Source organism: Notolabrus celidotus, chromosome 1, assembly GCF_009762535.1.
Source record: "Notolabrus celidotus isolate fNotCel1 chromosome 1, fNotCel1.pri, whole genome shotgun sequence".
In the NCBI taxonomy this organism is placed as follows: domain Eukaryota; kingdom Metazoa; phylum Chordata; class Actinopteri; order Labriformes; family Labridae; genus Notolabrus; species Notolabrus celidotus.
Window position 1 is genome coordinate 31,483,021 of NC_048272.1, and position 20,493 is coordinate 31,503,513.

Below are 20,493 nucleotides of genomic sequence, written 5' to 3' on the forward strand. Positions count from 1 at the left end.
AGTCCTGTATATTTCAATTAAAGTAAGGACATCAAATAAAACTTTTTTTCAGATAAATAAAAAGCTGTATCAGACGATTCTTTTCAGCCAATGACGCAGCACACATTAAACCATTGACCTTACATACACCTAGCGTTAGTGCGGTTAGAGCGGGTTAGAGCGCCAGTTTTCAAAATTTTACATCACAGACGGGGTTCCATGATAGATCGTTTTGTGTTTCATAAACGTCCACGTCTCGAAACAGAGAAAAAAGCAGCACAGGAGGACGATATAGTCAGCCAAGCAAGGCTCATTCAAGTGCTGTCTGTGGGGCCGAAGGAGGTCCAGAAAGGTCAAACCGAGACCAAGAAATGTCCGAGGATGGGGAGGCGGAAGGGGACCTGCCCGCGTTTTCTGCTGAAGATTTGGACACCGTGGAAGACATTAGCGGTCACCCCTGTGAGGGGCCAAGGCAGCCTATTCTTCACAAATATCCCCAAAAGTCATTCGGTAACCAGCAAAGAAGCTTTCACAAAAGCTGGATGGATCAGTATGTATGCCTGGAATACAGTGTGTCCAAAGATTTCGCGTTTTGCTTGGGATGTCGGCATTTTTTGAAACCTTGACAAGGATTTCATCTGGAGCCAGCTTTCACCAGCAAAGGCTTTAACAACAGGCAAAAAGTATCTACATCACTTAAGAATCAACACGAAAGTGCAGGACATAAATTTGCAATGGAGACATGGAGCGAGTTTAAGGAAACACAGACAAGTGGCTCCAAAATAGCTAACATGTTAGACAAGGGACATTCAGCATTGGTTTTGGAGAACCGACAATACATGAAGGCTGTGGTGGAAAGCCTTCGCTTTACAGCTTGCCAGGGGATCGTACAGTGAGGTCACAGTGAAGGTGAGGAGTCAACTAATAGGGGAAATTTTCGCAAGCTTCTGGACGTCATTGGATTATTTGATCCTGTAGTCAAAAAGAAATTAGCCAGCAATCCATTAAATGCCAAGTACATTCACCATGACATTCAAAATGAGATATTTTCTGTGATGGCTGATATGATACGGAAAGACATTAGCGATGGTAGTGAGGGAGGCTGAGCACTTTGCCGTTTTGGTGGATGAAAGTAAAGATATTAGTAAAAAAGAACAAATTTCAGTGATCGTGTGGTATTTGAAGCCGGACACTAAGAAAGTGGAGGAATTTTTGCATTTCACCGCAGCTGATGGATTAGACGCAGACCCATTACTCGCCAGCATCAAAGCCACACTCAGCCATTGTAATATCAACCCGCAATTTTGTGTAGGCCAGTGCTACAACGGAGTATCTGTAATGTCGGGATGTAACAATGGAGTGCAAGAAAAGTTGAGAAAGGAGGTACCGCAGGCAATTTATATCCATTGCTACGGACACAAGCTCAACTTGGTTTTAGTTGACTGTGTGCATAACGTCTGCGCTGCAGCAGAGTTTTTTGACACACTTCAAATGCTATACAAGTTTTTCTCAAGCTCGGTGGTGCACGATCTCTTTATTAAAAAACAAAAAGAGCTTGAGCCAACAGCGCAGCGCATAGAGCTAAAGAGACTATGTGACACTAGATGGGCATGTCGGTATAATGCTATCTGGGCTGTCAAAAAAACTCTTCCAGCAATCCAGGCAACCTTGCGCGACATTGTTGCCCAGTCAAACCCGCAAAGACGGACAGAGACAAGAGCATTGAATGCAATCATAGATGAGCAGTTTGTTTTGCATCTCATTCTTTTTGAGGATGTTTTTAGGACAACCAAGTTCATGTGGGATCAGCTACAGTGCCCACATTTTGACCTTGTAGCAGCTGATGATCTGGCACAGTCTGTAATTGCTGCCATTTCACGAAAACGCACAGAGGAGAAATGGAAAGAAATACACAAACAAGCGGACAGCCTGTGTGGAAATACAGGAATTTCTCCTCGGACTTCACGTTAGAGAAGGCCAACCCAAACAGCGCGACACCTGGAGGGGTTTGTTGTGGATGCCCCGCTAGAAAGAGCGCGGGTGGACAGTTTGGACGACCTGAAAACACAGTCTTTCTATCCTGTTTTAGACAGGTTGTTGATGGAGATGAAAAGGCGCTTCTCCACAGAGACAAATAATGTTCTGAGAGGCGCACCAGCCCTGAGCCCTAAACACTCATCTTTTCTTAACAAAGAACGCATATTACCCATGGCCCGTCATTATGGAGTCGGGGAGGAAAATCTGCGTGCAGAACTTTATCAAGTTCGCCGGCTACTTCAAAGGAAAGCAGAACAAGGACACTGTATCAACACCACACAGGAGTTCTTATCCCTCATGAGGCCATACAAGGATGCTTTTATGGATCTTGTTTAAACTCATATGTATATCTCTGACACTTCCTGTCACATCGGTGAGTTGTGAGCGCAGTTTTTCTTGCCTGCGTCGTCTGAAGACATACTTGAGGAACAGCAGCGGGGACTGTCGAACCAGTAACCTGGCACTGTTGGCGATCAACACAGACAGAACAAGGGCCCTTGACAGGGAAAACATCATCAATGCCTTTGCCCTTATCCATAAAAACAGGCGGATCGTTTTGTTATGAAGACATCACATGGTAAGTGCGTGTGTTTTCCTGGCTGCTGAGCATATATTTTGAATTCCTGTACTTATTCCTATTGCTCATGTATATAATTAATGTGGCATGGAATACAGTTGATTTTGTGTGATCACAGTCTCTGAACAAAAAAAAGGATATATAGCTTGCTGCGTGTGTGCAGACCACGTTTCTGGCTCAGTTGCACAGGATGTAATTTCATGTTCAGAGTTGTCTTTTTAGGCAGGCTTGTGCGTTCACCTTCCGCTGAAAAATTCCACCCTTTGTTTTTGCTTAAAATAAAACATTTGATTTGAAGGACATGTGTTTACTATCTATGTCCACATAGGTGCTTGTGTGTTGATAGGTGCGTGCGCATGAGGTGTTTAAAGCACATTTATGAAATATCTTTTTTTGAGAGCACCATCACTGTTAAGATGAGCACCCCATAGCACCAGCAAAAATATCTCTGTCCACATCCTGAAAGTTTATTTAATGAAATGTATTAAGTTAATAATTAACGCAGAGTCAACACAGTGTCAGACTAACGATTCTGCTTTGAAATGGTAGGTTTTGAGTTTGAGTTGGTTTGAGCTGTGTTTACATTCCACTCCAAACGTCTTTAAGCCCTGCCTACCTCTCGCCCTGCGACATGATTGGCTGTTCAATGCTGTCTTCTTCTTCTGTTAACATTGGGTGGCAACCAGTATTTAAGGCCCATTAGCGCCCCCCCTTTCCAGGGGTTGGGTGTGTAACTACAGGCGTAAATATATTAAAAATGTTATCGCACATTTGTTATAGTTATATCGACAAAAATCATATCACGATAATTATTGTTTTCGAATTATCGCCAAGCCCTGACACTGAGCGTGTTATGTTAAACTAGAGCTCATAAACGTTGCTAAAGATTGCTAAATGATTATACAGCAATCATTGCAAAGATAAATAGAAAGGAGACGTTGGAGGAGATGGACTATATGGCTGATTTACGATGAATCCAGAAATGTAAATGCATGAAAAACGATACTGCCCAGCGGACCAATCACAGGGCTTGTGGTCTCCTTCGTTTCAAAGAGTATTTACAATTTGAAGGGGGTGCATGTCAGGCTACGTTTGTAGGTGACTGCTTTGTATCAGGGCTACGGCGTAGGCTATGTTATTGCTTCAACGCAAAAGTATAAACCAGGCTTTACTGTCATACACACATAGTTAAATTCATATCAGACATGTATGGAACAGAGAAAGGAACCAAACTGGAACTCCTGAAAAGTGCAGAAGCTGTCACATTAACCAGGGATCCCTGGACATCAGTAAGAAATCAGAGTTATCTCAGAGTAACCACATACCATACTGACACTCTACATATTTCTTATTGTGAAACAGTGTTATCCTTTAATTATGATAAAAAGAAACACTGTAATTCACAGAATAAGCTCCCTGAAGCTGTCTCCTCCCTCTTAGTCATGGTTTCAGACCTTACTGATTCAGCAGAGAAGCATTTATTTAATAATAAATCCAAAAGTCAAGGTCATAAACCTCATTTTATTCATTTATTAGGTTCCCAAATCCAGACTCTGTTAAGAATTGCTTTACATTGTAAATATAAAATCAATAAACTCCTCTGAAGTACAAATAATGGAATTTTAAACACGTGATTAATCATGATTTTAAAAATGTATCTTTTAACCGCCCAAATTTATCACAAATCAGAAAAAAAGCTTGTAAAAGTTTGATTTCAAAACATTAATCAAATACATTTCAGCTATCTTTACATTAACTGGGTTTCTTAAGTTTTCAGAAAAATATAAGAAGTCTGAAAAATATTTCATTTTGAAAAACGAGAAATGTGCAGGACCCTGATTAAATGTTAATAAATGTTAAAAATATAATTTTTAAACAAATCAGCTTTTCTGAACTATTACTAAACATACACATACATAAATGAGTACATACACCTGTAAAAGTAGCAGACACTTGGTTTAGCCTTTGTTTCTCAGAGTTTGTGAACCTGAGTTTATATTTGCTGCAGCTGCTGGAATATTAAAGTTTGTCGAACATTTCTGCAGCAACGTGTTCTGCTTGTTTTACACAAACTGACAGCTGAAGTATCGCACTTTGACTCAACTCAATAGGTTTTAAATATGCTGTTTTTAAATTGGTTCATAATGAAATGTTCAATGAATAGCTTTACCTGTCATCAGTGTGAGGATGAGGAGGAGAAAGGTCTTCGTCATGTTGGTTTTGGACGCTCTTTTACTTCAGCCCTCTCAACAGTTGTTGTTGTTGTCTCTTGATTGTCTGTTGAATGTCCCCTAAAAAGTTTTCACCGCACTCTTATGAAGCCTACCCCTTTTGTTCTGCAACCATGACTTCTTCCTCACATTTTAAGGAAATAAAGAATTAGGACATTTACTGTCTGAAAAAACCCACCAAAGTCTTACAGGAAGGAGAGGACGACCACAACAAGTCAGAGAGAGCAGACAAGCTGGAAGAGTTTGATCAAAGAGGGGACACAGAGCTTCATCACTGTGGATTATCAGTCTTTGATAAAGTTATCAAATAATGTTTTAATGTCTAAATATTCACAGGCTGTACATATAGGAACAACACAAACTGAGGAACAACACATGAAAAACGGTAGCTTTGGTGTCAATGGTCCGTGAAGTTCCATGTTCGCTGGAGGAAGTTTCAAATCACAGATAAAGTCTCAACACTTTGACGAGACAAAACAGGAAATTACACCGACAGTGGTGACTGTGGAAATGCCTGTGACGAAAATACAGCATGAACCCACCTTCTGATGAAAAGTCCACACGTTATAATAGTTGCAATATGTCTACAAACATGGAACAGTATAAAGGCTGCAGCCCACATGAGGCTTGGTGCACACTTATATTCTTAAAAACAGATACTGATCTTAAAATACAAACACATTGGTAGAAAACATTGATTAAAAGATTAATTTATTGATTTAAATGGATTTATGTATCAATTTTTTTTTTTATTCTTATCTGCCTGTTGCGGCCAATTTAACATTAAACTGTCCTCATGAGGCGCTGGAGGCCTAGTGGTATATAGCACCGTTTCCACCAAGCGGTTCAGTTCGTCTCGGTACAGCACACATTTTGTGGCATTTCCATTGACTAAAACTGGGACAGGTCCCCAAATTACCGAGCCATACCGTCCCACTTTTTGGTACCCTTCTGTTGGGGTGCCAGACATACCGATCTGACCCCAGAAGGTGGAGCTAGAAACACTGAAGTCCGTTGATTGGTCAAAAGAATCGTCACTTCCCGTGCGACGGCGTTAATAAAGAACAACACACAACCCCACCATGTTTAAATCTCCAGTGGACTTCGGGAAGATAATTTTTTTGTTTGGAAAATGGCGTCAAGAAACAGCGTTCCATGGTTGACCATGGAGGTGCCGTCTTTCCTCGCAATTTTTCTTCTTCGTTACATTTATTAGTGGGGTACACTGAGTTGCGCTGCCATGATGTCACGCTATTACGCAGCTGACGCACCTATCGGCATCTGGCTTACACGCCACCCACCAAGTAGGGCACTGTTGGCTGTGGAAACGCAAACAGGATCAGGACTGATCGTACCTGTACGAAACTGTACTGATCCATACTAGACTGCTTGGTGGAAACAAGCCATAAGCGTCCCACGTATAGAGGCTACAGTCCTTGTTGCAGAGGTTGCCGGTTCAATTCCCAGCCGGACGACCATTGACTGCATGTCTTCCCCCACTCTCTACTCCCCACTATTCCTGTCTCTCTCCAGCTGTCCTATTCAATAAAGGCAAAAAAGCCCAAAAATATAACTTTAAAAATGAAAAACTGTCCTCATCGAGCTGTCCTTCTTCTCTGAGCTCTGCGGTTCACAAAACTTTAAAAATAATTGAGGCAAATGTCTAAACTTTGAACCATGCTGCTATCAGCACCACCGCTCATGGTTTAAATTTCTTTGTAGCGACTGGCAACCTAAAGTTTCTCTCACCTGCTCTGCTGCTTTTACTGTTATGTATTATGTACTATTATACTTTTACAGGATCCGATATGTAAATGTCCGTAGCCTGCCGATTTAGCATGCAAACAGAAGCTCACGTTTAATCCACATTGTTTGAAGCTAACAGTTTTACCTCACCTTACGGTCTATGGTGTCTACAAGCAGAAGCAAAATGTGCTGGAACTCCATCCTTCGGATTGATTTGACATGACGTGTGATCAGTTTGCCTCTGGCGTTGCTCATGTTAGTGAAAGTTAATAACTGTCATCAAGAGGTTTTGACCAATCAGAATCAAGCATCCTACACAACCGGAAGATCAGTAAGAGAGCTGGGAAATAAAAACAATTACGTAGCTGTTCTCCTTTTGATGCCTGTCCCAAATAGAGGCCGGTTGAGTTTACAGATTGAATCAAATAAAAGACCAGGCTACTAATTAAAGTTCATGGTACATTAAACACCTGCAGTGATCCCACTGCAACATGAAAAATGTCAGGATCAGTCAGATACTAACATTAATCTAGTCTAAGGTTTTCCACACATCCAAAAAGTCCCATGCCGTCAGACAGGGTCCATACTGTCAACAGTTTGGAGTGAGACAGCGCTCCTCCTCAGAAATCCTCAGTTAATGGGGACATGACTTTGATTTGGACCCAGATTATGGGTCCTCGACTCAGCTAACTTTTTCCCTATGAGTTTATGTACTTAGTCTGTAGTTTCACGTCTTCTTCAATACAGCATGATGTTCGTTTTGGAAGTGATGGTCCCATTTAGAGTCGAATAAAGCAGAGTTTGCTTTCTGCCATGGCCCCCCTTGTGCTTGAGAAGTCACTACCATGGGAACCTGTCAGCTAGAGTGGAGATGTAACAACACGAGGCCACTGGATCCTCAAACTAAGGTCACTTCTGGCTCCGAAAAGATGCGACGATGATGGGGAAAAAGCAGACTGTGTCAGGCAGAGATTCCAAAAATAACACTTAGGACCCAGTGTGTGAATCATGATATCTCTGTTCACCTGCAGAGCGAGTGAATGTGTGAAGTAGGGCGTCACTGGAGGAGAACAAGTGTATGATAATCAAAACATGATGTTAAAAGTTGCAGGAGAAACCATCAGATTGTGTTGATTGTGTTGAAACACACAGTTTAAAGCCATCTCTCGCAGCTAATAGCACAGATCATTTCCCTGACAGCCCTCTGTGGGTATGTTGGCCGTGTGCACTGGGAGGGACACCCACATTATTTCACTCAGCTCTGATGGTTTTTGGCCCTGATGTGGGCTTGGACTCTGATAACGTTTGTGGTCTGCTCCAAGTGAAACATGAAACAATGGCCGAGTGTGTGTTTGTGATTGGGACTGCCAGCCAATCAGGAAAGAAAACACAGATAAGATAGAGATTTTTATACTGGCAGGGGTCTGCAGAGCACAAACACGCATGCAGAGCTGATTGGTGTGTGTAAAGACCCTGGCTGTGATTTGTTGTGATTTATTGGTTATTTACGACGTTCTGGTGGGAACAACATTTACAAGAAGGATTGTGTAAAGGCTGCAGATCGAGTGATGGACTGCAGAGTCTCTCAAGGAAAATAAACTGGTACGTGCAGAAATGTTTGTTTTTGTTGAATTTAGTCAGTTTTTAAAAGTGTTTGTGGCCATGAAGATATCTTATAACCTGTTATCAGTGCCTGGAGGTTAAAACCGTCTAATCAGGGTAAGAATAATTTGGAAAACCACTTTTTTATCTGTCCAGGATCAGGTCATTCAGCTTACCTTTGTCCCACTTTTAAAAGGAAATCTGGATCTGATTAACCTAATTTAAATATTGTCAACAAGTCCATATTTTCAGAGCTGTAAACAAACAAAAAAAAGTGTCCACAGGGGGCGCCAAAATCCTTGCAACCTGAAAGATCCTCACAGCTGTTTTTACTTTAATAATTTACCTGTGATATGGATGATATTTGGGGAAATACTTTATGGGAACATAATTCGCTGGTTTTCACAACCTTAATGTCATCTTTAGGTGCTTTTCGAGGGAAGTAAATAACTTCTGTGTCCGATTATTGTCTGTATTTCCAACGAGGCCTGAAATCCTGTGGCGATTATGCTAGTCTTCTTGCTTTAAGTCGAGCCTTTCAGATGTTTTGAATCCTCTTTGTCTCTAGAGCTCGTCTCCTTCAGAGTGTTGATTCAGGGAATCCATCTGTAATGAAGCACGATCAAAAACAGCACAAGAGGAATCTCCTCCATGCTAACAGGCTTACTGTGGTGTCACACATGACGATGCCGGCCTGTTTGTCTCCCTCTATGCCATCATCTTTGTTGTATGGCCTTTGTCTCTTTCTTACTGCCCTCAACTGGTCTGGTGGTGTAGTGCAATTACTTTTATTGTTTCTCTGTATGTCACTGGCCTGATTTACATAATCTTCATGGGACATCCGGTTGCAGTGGGACCACAGATAACAATGAAACCATTTAGTTCCTTGAAGAGAAGTTCCTGGACCTAGAAGTTCCTGTAGCCTGTTGCACCAGCTCTGCACAAGTCATGTCCTAAGTCAGGGTGTAAAGTCCTTACTAAACAATACATAGTTAGTGTGTAGTGTAGTGTAGTGTAGTGTAGTGTAGTGTGTAACTTAAGTTGTGTCACTGTTTGGTTTCACCACAGGGACGTAAGCTTCATCTTAACTAGTAGACCGTAACGTCAAAACTAATCAAAATATTGTCGCAGATATGACGTTTTCACTCGGTTTGGCTAATCAGTGAACAGCTATTTTCGCCTTATGTCAATATAGAGATACAGCAGCAATTCAAGAGTAATTCAAGCCCACCACATTGTTGTTTAGCTCATCAAATATAGCTTTATTAATCGTTGTGGTGTTCCCTGCTGATAGTGAGCATGATTGTTTATTTTGGTTCATCACAGGCATACCTGAGGAAGCGACTAAAGCGTTGTTCGCTCCCAATAAAGTAAAGTAATTTTAGTGTGCTGCTGTCAATTTATTATTTTCTATATGTTTGCTCCTACAACCGACCTACCCGACAGTTTATCAAAATGTGATTTTATTTCTTCTTCCTCATTATGAGATCAAGTTTTTGCTTCATGCCTCTGTGATGACCCTACTGGTGGCTGGTTTGCTGGTTGTTGTTGTTGTGTGTGTGCTTTGTTTGCAGGAGCCGGTGGGTGTGGTCTGGCAGGCGCTAGGATCAGCGTGCGGATTGGGAACACCTGGGCCCGGTGTTCTCATGATGATAAAATCAGGCTCATCAGTGTCTTCGGGGGGAAGTGAGGAAGGAGAGGCTGAGGGATCCTGCTCACCATTGACCCCGCTTTGCCATCTTAATTATTCTCTTTTGTTAGGTTGCTTTGACAACGCTGGGTTTTTGTTTAATGTAATCATCCTATTTAATTATTAGCTGTAATAAATGTACGTTTGGTGTTCAACCTACTCCGTCCTTTCTCCGTTTCTTGTCAACGGCTAAGAGCCGGCCGTGACACCTCATCCAAAGTGACTCATGAAAAAAGAGTTTGTGGTGTGTAGTTTCAGGAGAATCTGACTGTGTGGATGTGAACCTGTTGTGTCAGAGTGTGTGGGTGTTACTGAGAAGTTTGATGGATGAGGGTTAATGTTTCCCCGCAGCCCGAGGAGCTGAATGTGTTTATTTAAGGATTAAAAAGCCTGTCAGGGTTTCTCCTCCTCCTCCTAAACCAAGCCGCTGATTCCCCCTCAACACCGCCTGACAAAGTGTCGATGCGATCTATCTTTTTTAAAAAGATGATCCTGTAATGTGATACTTCACGTCTGTAACGCCTCTAAAGTAGGTGGATAAACCTGCTCTGAGGTTTTAACAGTGTGATGTATTGTTTACTCTCGTAGTGACCTTGTTAATCTTCATAGTTTCTCTTATCAAGTTTTAAATGACTTCAGTGATACAGTCAGAGCCAAGCAGATAATAAAATATAAACATCGTCGTCACTAATGGTGGGAAACCTCCTTCCTCTTATGCTGAGCTTCTATGTGAAGATACGACTAAAGAAAATTCCCTTTTTTAAAGTAATGACATATTTTGACTCCCTTCCTGAAAGCATTCCTGTCTCCTTCTCTTTGTCCGGGACAGAAACACTTGATAAGACGATGACTTAAAATGCTACTGTGTGTAAACTATCAGACTGTTTGATTAATGAAGACATAAGAAAATCTTAATGCTGCAGAAGAAAGTCTAATTTCATGATATCATGCACTAAAAGAGTTTTTCACAAGGCACCACAGTGCTTAATGGATAAAATCACCATTAACCATTAGCTATTTTCTGACAGCCCCTGAGAACAATGGCCACCTTCAGGCTGTGCAGCCAGGGGTTAGCAGGAAACAACCTCCAGCCAAGCTTTTACTTGTCAGTGAGCAACTGGAGAAGCTACCATGTTTGGATCAGCTCGAACAGCCGTTGTTGAAAAATGAAGGCATTGCTGAAGTGCAAAAAAACCTGTAGTTCCTGGAGTGTCCAATTGAGGCCGGGGACCGGGAATCACCTTTAAAACCCATGTTAAAATATACAAGCAAAAAACATGTTTGAAGCCTGGAACGAAAACAGGTTTTAGTCTGAATGGCTAATTTCTTTGTCCATACACGCTCGACAGGGCCTAAACATTTGTATAATTTATCTGTTTTGATAATATTAAGGCTAAGAGTTATACATTAATTTGTGTGGCTTAAGCCTGGTTTATAGTTCTGCGTCGACCCTAGGCAGCAGTGGTTGAAGCAGACGTGAGCACTACATACTGTAATTGTGCGGCGATGGGTCCGTGACACGCAGAAATACTCTGCCGAAACACTTGAGGGCAGTGTGGTCTCTCTGATAGTCAGGTCATCTGTGTCTTGCCCCGCTACGATCTCTGTTTACTTTTTCACAGCAATTCAGAGCGTATTTTGTTAATTTACAGCTGATACATGTTGCTGTTTATCATACAGCAATTATAACAGGGAAGAATAGAGAAGACACGTTGAAGGAGATTAAGTACACGGCCAATGTTCAGGGATCCCAGAAGAGCGGTAAATGCAGGAAATAAAATGACGCAGAGCGGACCAATCACAGGGCTTGCAGTCCATGTTGTTTTGACACGTAGTTACATTTTGGAGGAGGCGCATGTCGGTTATAGGCCTGTAGGCCTCTGCATAGGTAAGGGAGCTACGCATAGCTAGGGCGTAGGTTACGCCGTCGATTCGACGCAGAAGTATAAATCAGGCTTTAGTGTTGCTGTTTTGGCTGACAGGCCAGTAGGTGTGTTTTTTGCCTGTTTCTAGGTTGATAGAAAGTTAGTTGTCGTCAGAATTCCCATCATGGATGGCACCATCGTTGGGCTTCATGACGCCAAAAACCAAATGACATCACAAGACATCATCCATGTTTTATACATGCCATGGTTCAGATCAAAAGACAAGTAAGAAATAGGACACCCAGCTACAATTTCTTGGTTCAATGCTCATTCATCAGTTTGTGTTAAGTGTTGAGTCTCAGCTTCACTGTAAACAGTAAGTTTCACTATGGCTTCACTATGGCTTCTTTCAGCGGTATGAACCTGAAACAGAAACTGATGTTCTTGTGATGTTTTGTAATTAATGGGTCTTAAGTTTGCTGAAATAACAACATCATGATGCAGATTAGTCAAAAGTCAAAAGTCAAGCTTTGTCAGGTCTGTCCTCAAGAGGAGAAGAAAACTACTTTTACAATGTTTGTTTGTTGAATGGAGGTCTGTGAAAGAGGATTAGAGACACTGATGATTTTAGGTCTGACCTTCTTTACGGAATGTTCAGTTTATTTCTCAGAGTTCTAGAACACCTGCTGTTGCTCTCCATACAGACTGTCACACACTCGTCTGTCCGCTCTTCCATATGTGTGAGCCCCTCCCTCTGTTTTTATGAATGAGAGCAGCTCCTCAGGTTACTCTCCTTCATGTTTGTGCAGGTGTTGAGAATTACAAAGTGAGAGGAGGGCCGAGACCTTGTCCGTCACTCTGAGCTACACTATCAGGTTCAGACATTATTTCACTTCCTGGAGGAGACGTGTGCCGCACAGTGACCATGTTTACATATGCAACAGAAAATGAAGAGGGAGAAGCTTCAGAACAGAAAACCATGAGTTGATGAGTTTTTAGAAATCAGATAAATGTATAGTGAAGGGGTGGTTATGCTGATTTCTAACATGAAGCATCATGTTGGCGAACATTAACCCCCATTAATAAAAGCCTCTTTTATCTCTTGGTCTTACACACACACACACACACACACACACACACACACGCACACACACACACACACACACACACACACACACACACACACACACACACACACACACACACACAGATACACAGAGCTTTGTACCAGCAGCCCTGATGAGAAAAACACAGTTTATTGTTACAGCAAAGCAAACATGAAATATAATAAAATGTTTGTGGTCCTCTTTGTTGTGTAATGATTGATTCTGCAGATTGAGTCAGACTTTTATGAGAGTCAAGTCAGCTGTTTTCTCGTAGGGACTTGGAGCTGAAACACGAGGACAGGAAATCTCTGTCCCTCAAAATCTCTTTGTCTTCTTCAGAGCCTCTAACTTTTATGTCCATGTCTTGTCACTCAATTTGAAGTCATATTTTGCACACATTATCACATAATATTTTTTGGTATTTAAGGACATTACATCATAGAGACAGCAAAGTAAAATCAAAGCACAGACTCAGTTTTTGGTCATGTTTTGTGTGATACCAACTAGATTTTGTGTACAGAGACCGTTAAAACAAAAGTATGACTGCATCATTTTCAGGTAAGATTTCTTTCAACCATCCATATTACAAAACACTGCTTCATGTAACCTAACTCTTTTAATGCCAAAATGTTAACGTTAAAACAAATGAACAGAAGTTAAAGGTTTGATAAATGATTTTCAAATGAATGTCCTCTATTAAAACTAATTTTAAAAAGTAACAGTAAAGTAAAAGCAATTAACAGTTCATGTATTGTTGAACGTGTGACAATGGCTATTTTCGGACTGCTCTATACTAGCAGTAAGTACTGATTTGGCCAAAATTCAGTATGTAGTGTGTGAACAAGTTCAAAATCTGCAGTATGCCAAAACTACCCGGATGTTGTACTGATACTACTCAGGAACATTTCTCAGTATGCATCGGACCAGTCTCCCTCGTGCACTGTTTCCCATAATGCACAGTGCTAACATTCTCGTTCTTTTTTTACCTATAGGACGGTAAGCACTCAGTTTTTAGGTGCTGTGAAAATGATTACATTTCATATAAACTACTTCTTAACTTTTTTAATCATTAATGATGCTAAAGAAGCAGTTTCGCTATCAACCTGGCCGTTGTTCACTTCCACCCTCCTAAACCGGAAATCCAGCGACCCATGACCCAGCATCCTGCAGAACAGATCCAACAGAACAGTCACACTACATATTACCTTCAAACGCAGTAGATAGTATGCAGTACGTATTGCATACTTCATTCATTGGTAGCATGTAGCAGGCAGTTTCGAAAGCAGCCCGAGTCTGGTTATTGGCTCACGTAATGCTAAATGCCTCCAGAGCAGGGGTCCAATCAGGGCCCCCTGCTGGTCTGGAGTACTCCTCGATCTGAAGCGTTTCTTCCTCATGTGTTTTCTGGGTTTGTGTTGTTGACTCAGCATGGTTCATGATGTGTTTTTACTTTTTGCAACATGCTATTTTAAGTTTTACCAAGTTTCCATCGTATTTGTTTCAGACTTTTGCATGTGTTTTTAAATTTCTATCACTTCTTAATTTGCAGCACGGTTCTCCTAAGGTGAGTTGTTTGTGCCTTTGTAGCATGTTTGAACTTGTCACCATATTTCTTCCTTCAACATAGACAAACTGCACTGAACTCTTCTTAGACACCACCGCTCAGTCTCTACTCAAGCTGACACTTGTAGCAAAAGAATCAGTGGTTTTTGACCAGATGGCCAAACTTCTGAATCCTGAAGTGGTTAATGTCCAAAGAAAAGATGGGAAAAACCAGAGACACAAAAAGAGAGGGGCATGGGATTTAGAAAGGGATAAGAAAAGACAGGAGCAGAAATAGCTGAAATCAAATCCTGGAATAAATAAAACACATCCTCATCCGTCCGTCCACCCGTCGTTCCCACAGAGGGAAGGTGAAAGGACTGGATCATGACTCATGTGCCTTCTGTTATTCCTGATATCAGTCTGGATATAAGAGAGGTCAGACGTGACGGGAAAAGCACAGAAATACCTTACAGCATGTGTTCCTTTTTTCTCTGGCATCCTGTGGGCGCAGTACGGATTGCGTTAGGCACCAAAGAGGGCGTTTCTTTGGCATACTGAGACTCAAAGATGGGACAGGGTCTGATACCAACCGGTTCAACCAGTCAAAAAGTAACACAAGTTTGGTCTTGGTTCGGACATATTTGGATACGTATGCACAGAGCTTTAAATGGGTTGATGGGCTCTGGTACGTGGTATCGACACTTTTAAATTTAAACCCTTGACATACAGGGACTTTTTGGCGTGCTGGGACTTCTTACCAGCTGCCAGTACCCTTTCCTCTCATAATAGCATCCAAAATACATTACCCATGGTGCACTATGAGACACTTGTCTGTTTTCACCGAAAATTCACGTCAAATCAATGCAAACTCAGAAGTCTTCTCTTCACAGTGCTGGATCAATGAGAAAAATCTGTGAAGGCCTCCAGTCCACACACTAAAGCTGCTGTATACAGTTAGAGCGTCTGATGGACAACTGGATAGGAGGCAGATATGCAACGGGTTCTTTATCTGTGTAAACAACACACAACATCAGCTGATTTTTACATCCCACCTCCACTTCAGCTCCTCCTTTCTGCTGGTCTGATTTTACCAGTGTCGTATGTATTGTCACTGATGCTCGCTCTGTTCTGTACCCTGGGGGTGTTTGCTGCTGCTCTCCCTGCCTTGGTTTTTCATGTATGCACATGAAGGAGAGGGGAGGTGTGCTCCTCCCACCTTAGGCTTCGGAATTCCATGTAAGCACATGGAAGGGCAGGGAGCTCCCAGAACAGAGCCTTACCACCAAATATATCTTACTGCATGAAAAAATTGATTATTTTGACGAGAGTGGTCCTGACTGAAGTGTATCTTTCAGAGCAGTAAAGAACAAAATACTGTTGGGACCAGAGGCAGGGCAACTAATGCCTTTTATAATACAGGAGCTCAGTCACTGTCAGTTTTTGATAGTAGTAAGTAGTGACTGTCACTTATTACTAATTTTCAGTAACTTTCCCAACAATAATTGGAAGATGTAATTTGAGCAACTTTAAAGTTTGTACACATTTCACTAACTTGTAACTTGGATTGCGCTTTTCTGCTACACTTGTATTGTAGCTTGTAATATTCTAAAGTCAAACAGGTACAAACATCTAGTTACAAACTAAATCATGTCAGACTAGAAGGGTATGCACACATTTTCACTCCAGACTTCTCAAATAAATGTTGCATGCTTGCTTTACAATTCAAAGTTACATGATGTCGGTACCGTATTAGCGTCAATCCTGCACGAGCAGTAATGGAAGGTATGCAACATCTGATTGGACTTAGAAATAAGACTTAGGAAGAAACATTTTCTGAATTTAAGAAGTGAAACAATAATAAGCTCAGAGTAAATGCTGCAGAACAATGTGGTAAGGTTTAAATAAGAATTCAAATACTCAAACTAGTTAAATAACAAATGCATTATATTTAAAGTAACAAAGAGTTCCTAAGTAAACTTGAGAGCTGTCACTTTTTGAAATACAATTAAAAATGTATTTTTGTTTCTCTTGGTATTAAATCCAGAATCTGTTTACCCCGTCTATTACTCTCTGAAGACCTTCAAAGAGGATGTCAGTGCTGAGCAAATTGCGTCACCTGACATTAACGACACATTAAAGCAATAAACCAGAGGACAGCGTGCTCTGATGCATTTTCAGAGTTACGACTACAAAATGATGTGGTTTGAAATTCAAAGGAACAATAGTTTGAATTTACTCCAAACCTCTTTATTTCATTGCCTTAATCACTGTTACACAATTTAGCATGGTTGCCATATATTTTAAAACGTGCCTAATCATGCTTAGTAACATTTTTCCCATCAGCTGTTGGAGTTTTGTGTGGTGCTGTGTGGGCCAGAAATTATTAAGACATCATCACTGACGCATAAATGAAAGCAGGTCGTAGATAGATGAGAAGATAATCAAAAGCTGCTGCTCTCTCTGGTTAAAGAAATAAAATCTCCATTAAAAATCACATATTTTGGCTCATGTATCTGTCAGAGCGGGGATGAAGAAATGAGCATCAGATGTAAAACAACTTTTAAATAACTTTTCTGATGCAAGAAGAGGAATTCAAGCAGTGGCAGCAGCTCTATGTTCCACAGATCTATGTCCGTCCAACCCTGTTCCCATGAGAATGATCTCTGTTTGGGGCAGAAGCCACTCGCTGTGTGACCCCCTGCCCTCCCCCAGAGGAGCAACTGGCCAACATTAAGCAACCCGCCAAAATAAAGATGTGCTGAAGCAAGGCAGTGACTTCAGACCGAGGTCAAACTGGGATGAAAATAATAAATAAATATGTCAGAATGAGAAGTGAGTGGTGGTGAGCCAGAGCGAGAGAGCAGCTTTTTATCTCTATGTGATCAACAGAAGATGGTGCATCATCACATACTTTTATTCCTCTCTGCATTCATCTTTAACATTTCATTTTCAAACACATTTGTTAGAGATTTTACAAACTTTTCCTCTCTTTAAACAATCCCAAAAACTACATATTAATGTAATTTGTAGTGAAACCAAGCATCCACCTCCAGGACTAATAAAACTGAGCGTGATCAAAAAGAGCAGTTCCTCAAATGGCCACAAGAGGCTGGCACCTAAAGTGAGTCAATCCCCTTTGGGCCCCACATTAAAACGCCAAAGCTTAATGCAGAATGAAAAGTGTTGGCTTATTTCTGTGTTCATGATAACTAAAGTGTAAATTTGCTATCTGTTAAAATCATATTTAGGTTTAATGTTTTACAAATGACCAGTGTGGCCTCTTTGAGCGACGGGGGGAGCTGCTAAGTGTCCTCTGCTAACAGCTAACAGAAACAGAACCAAGTCAAGCAAACAGAAGCAGAACCAAACTCAAGCAAACAGAACCAGAATCAAACTCAAGCAAAGAGAAGCAGAACCAAACTCAAGCTAACAGAACCAGAACCAAACTCAAGTTAACAGAACCAGAACCAAACTCAAGCAAACAGAACCAGAACCAAACTCTAGCCAACAGAACCAGAACCAAACTCAAGAAAACAGAACCAACTCAAGTTAACAGAACCAGAATCAAACTCAAGCAAACAGAACCAACTCAAGCTAACACAACCAGAACCAAGTCAAGCAAACAGAACCAGAACCAAACTCAAGCAAACAGAAACAAGAACCAAACTCAAGCAAACAGAACCAGATCCAACTCAAGCAAACAGAAACAAGAACCAAACTCAAGCAAACAGAACTAGAACCAAACTCAAGTAAACTGAAACAAGAACAAACTCAAGCAAACAGAACCAGAACCAAACTGGAGCAAACATTATTAATGACCTCAGTGCAGGTTGGCATTGAGAAAAATCAGATGCCTCAGTTTGGATGGGCTGATCCAATTTCTCCTCTCAGTAAATATTTGCCCTGTCTTCGAGAAGACTCTCAGAAGGAACAGGTGTAGCCACGATACACAGCCTCCCCTCCATCACCTGTATCCTATCCTCACATGTGATTGGCCTTATGGCCGCCATACTGACCAATCAAAACAAAGTTCTGCTGTGAGCAGAGCTGGGGCTGAGCACTGTGAGAGCTAAGCAGCGAAAGGAAAAAACTGGGAGCTGGCTCTCTCGATGCGAGCCGGCTCTTCTGATTCACTATAAAGCATCGGCTCTCAGGGCCGCAGCTTTTGATCATGACACATCACTAGTTTACAGTGTACGTCTCTAGCTGTGTAGTGGTCGCTTCTGTTGCATTTCATCACAACTAGCTAACAAAACTAACATCGCATAGCTTAACCTTTTCATTGAATGTTTCGTCTTTCGTTTTTAACTTTTGTTTCCCTCCGTTGCATAGGGGTTAAACCATACGAGCATCTAAAGCATTTGGCCACAAAAGATGCACTGGGCCCATTTGAAGGATCCTCAGAATATGATGCCCTACGATGCATTATCGTGTCCCAATCAGTCTTACGGCCAAATTCCACTGGATCCATGGTCGGTCCATCTCCGATCCATCACAGCACCGGATCTGATAGGTTTCTATTCTAGTCAATGTGTTAACTTCCACTAAATCCGCTCAGTTGCATTCTGGCTGCGGATCTGATCAGGCAGGTCAGAGCCCTCCGGATCAGATACACAAGATTTAAAATTTGCCGGATGCCAGAGCACGACGCATCAATCTCAACAGAGCAGATGGAGAGGGACAGGAAGTCAAGCACCAAAACAAAATGAAAACATCTGGTTGATTTTCAGAATAAAACACACTGCGTTATCACCAGATCGTATTTCACTTAACTACAACAACAAACCGTCATGATGAGCGGAGCCAGGCGTTTTCAGAGGACAATAGAGACAACATGGATGAGGAGAAGAGGAGGAGAATCCTTGATTCAGTAATTACCGCGGGAAAACCTCGGTCACATGACTCCAACTGTCTGGCAGTCCTGCTCCGTGCTGCATTCTGAAAACTAAGCAGGTGAGTGTTAACTGATGAAAGAGCATAGACCTGGACTGGGCATGGGTCTAGTGGAAGTCCCGGGTTAAAATGCGCCCTTCGAAGGATGCAGCCTCTCATTGTTTACTTACTTGAATCTTGTCAAGCGCCAGTGCCGATCCTGAAACGATCACCAGAAAACCAAGATGGTGCAAGAGCCAAAACTGGTGCTTCCAAATGACAGTCCTTAAACCCGTGATAGACTTTAGGATAGTGGTGTGCATCATTTATAATGTATGACTGAAACAACCTGATTTTATGTGATCTGATTTTTTGCATGTTTGCACTCAGTACCATACTTGAGGCTTCATCTCTGTAACTAAAAACTTCAGCTACGTCTATAATCACTCTGCTTTTATCAGAGAACTCTATCTGCATTCATATCTGTCAACTTCTGCAGAACAGTTTATCACTGTGCAAATAAACTCAGTAACTGTTAACTCACATTGTCCCCCCACATGTAGAGCTTATGTTTCATAAGCCTGGGACCAAGCCATCTGTCTGGAACTAATCTCTGTGTTTCCATGTGGAGCGAAGAGCAGCAGGACGACAAGAGCAGGAGAGGAGGCACATCCTGTGACAGAGGGCAGACTGAATGTTCTAGAGCTGTGTGGTTTGCCCTCACGCCCTCTGGACTCCCATGATGCCCCAGAGCACGGCTGTGTTTGGAGGACTCACTCAAACTTGCTGATTCAGTCTGAGTGACCAAACAAGGCATCTGGATTCACTGCAGAGAGAGGAGATTACAGCAGCCTGCAGACTCAGATATCTCCCTTCTCTCTCTCTCTCTCTCTCTCTCTCTCTCTCTCTCTCTCTCTCTTAATCTTCTGCTTTTTCAGGCTGCTTCTCATTCTTCCTCCCTCCTTTCTTTCCCTCTCAGCCCTCAAATAGAGAGGGCACTCTCCTAGACCTCCCTCAGGTCTCCTGTCCCTCAATTCCTCCCTCTCCTCCACTCCCCTCCCTCCTCTTTTTCTCAGCTAGTCCCAGATAAGAAGGGGGCCGAAGTATTTCTCTCTGGCCACTTCTAGAAGTGGAGCCAACAGAGGAGGAGGATGGTTTACATGCAACTTTAAATCCTTCCTTTTTCTGACCTTTCTCTCGAATCATACTATCCTCTGTCATTTGTAAAGTCACAATCCGTCAT

The 20,493-nt window shown here is 41.8% G+C and overlaps 1 protein-coding gene across 1 annotated transcript; it reads left to right on the forward strand.

The window, feature by feature from the left end:
• The first annotated feature begins 350 nt into the window (after window positions 1-350).
• Window positions 351-10,021, forward strand: LOC117818868 (zinc finger MYM-type protein 1-like). The gene is made up of 4 exons (XM_034691985.1): window positions 351-438; window positions 1,292-1,423; window positions 2,319-2,593; window positions 9,747-10,021. The coding sequence occupies exons 1-3, from the start codon at window positions 351-353 to the stop codon at window positions 2,579-2,581; spliced, it is 483 nt and encodes a 160-aa protein (XP_034547876.1). The 3' UTR covers window positions 2,582-2,593; window positions 9,747-10,021.
• The last annotated feature ends 10,472 nt before the right edge of the window (window positions 10,022-20,493 follow it).

Bases quoted from the DNA above. Each gene is read 5' to 3' on its own strand.
- LOC117818868 (XM_034691985.1), top strand. From the start codon at position 351: ATGTCCGAGGATGGGGAGGCGGAAGGGGACCTGCCCGCGTTTTCTGCT. The intron at 439-1,291 runs GTGAGGGGCCAA...AATTTTGTGTAG, and splicing joins AGACATTAGCGGTCACCCCT to GCCAGTGCTACAACGGAGTA. The intron at 1,424-2,318 runs GTGTGCATAACG...ATCCCTCATGAG, and splicing joins CAACTTGGTTTTAGTTGACT to GCCATACAAGGATGCTTTTA.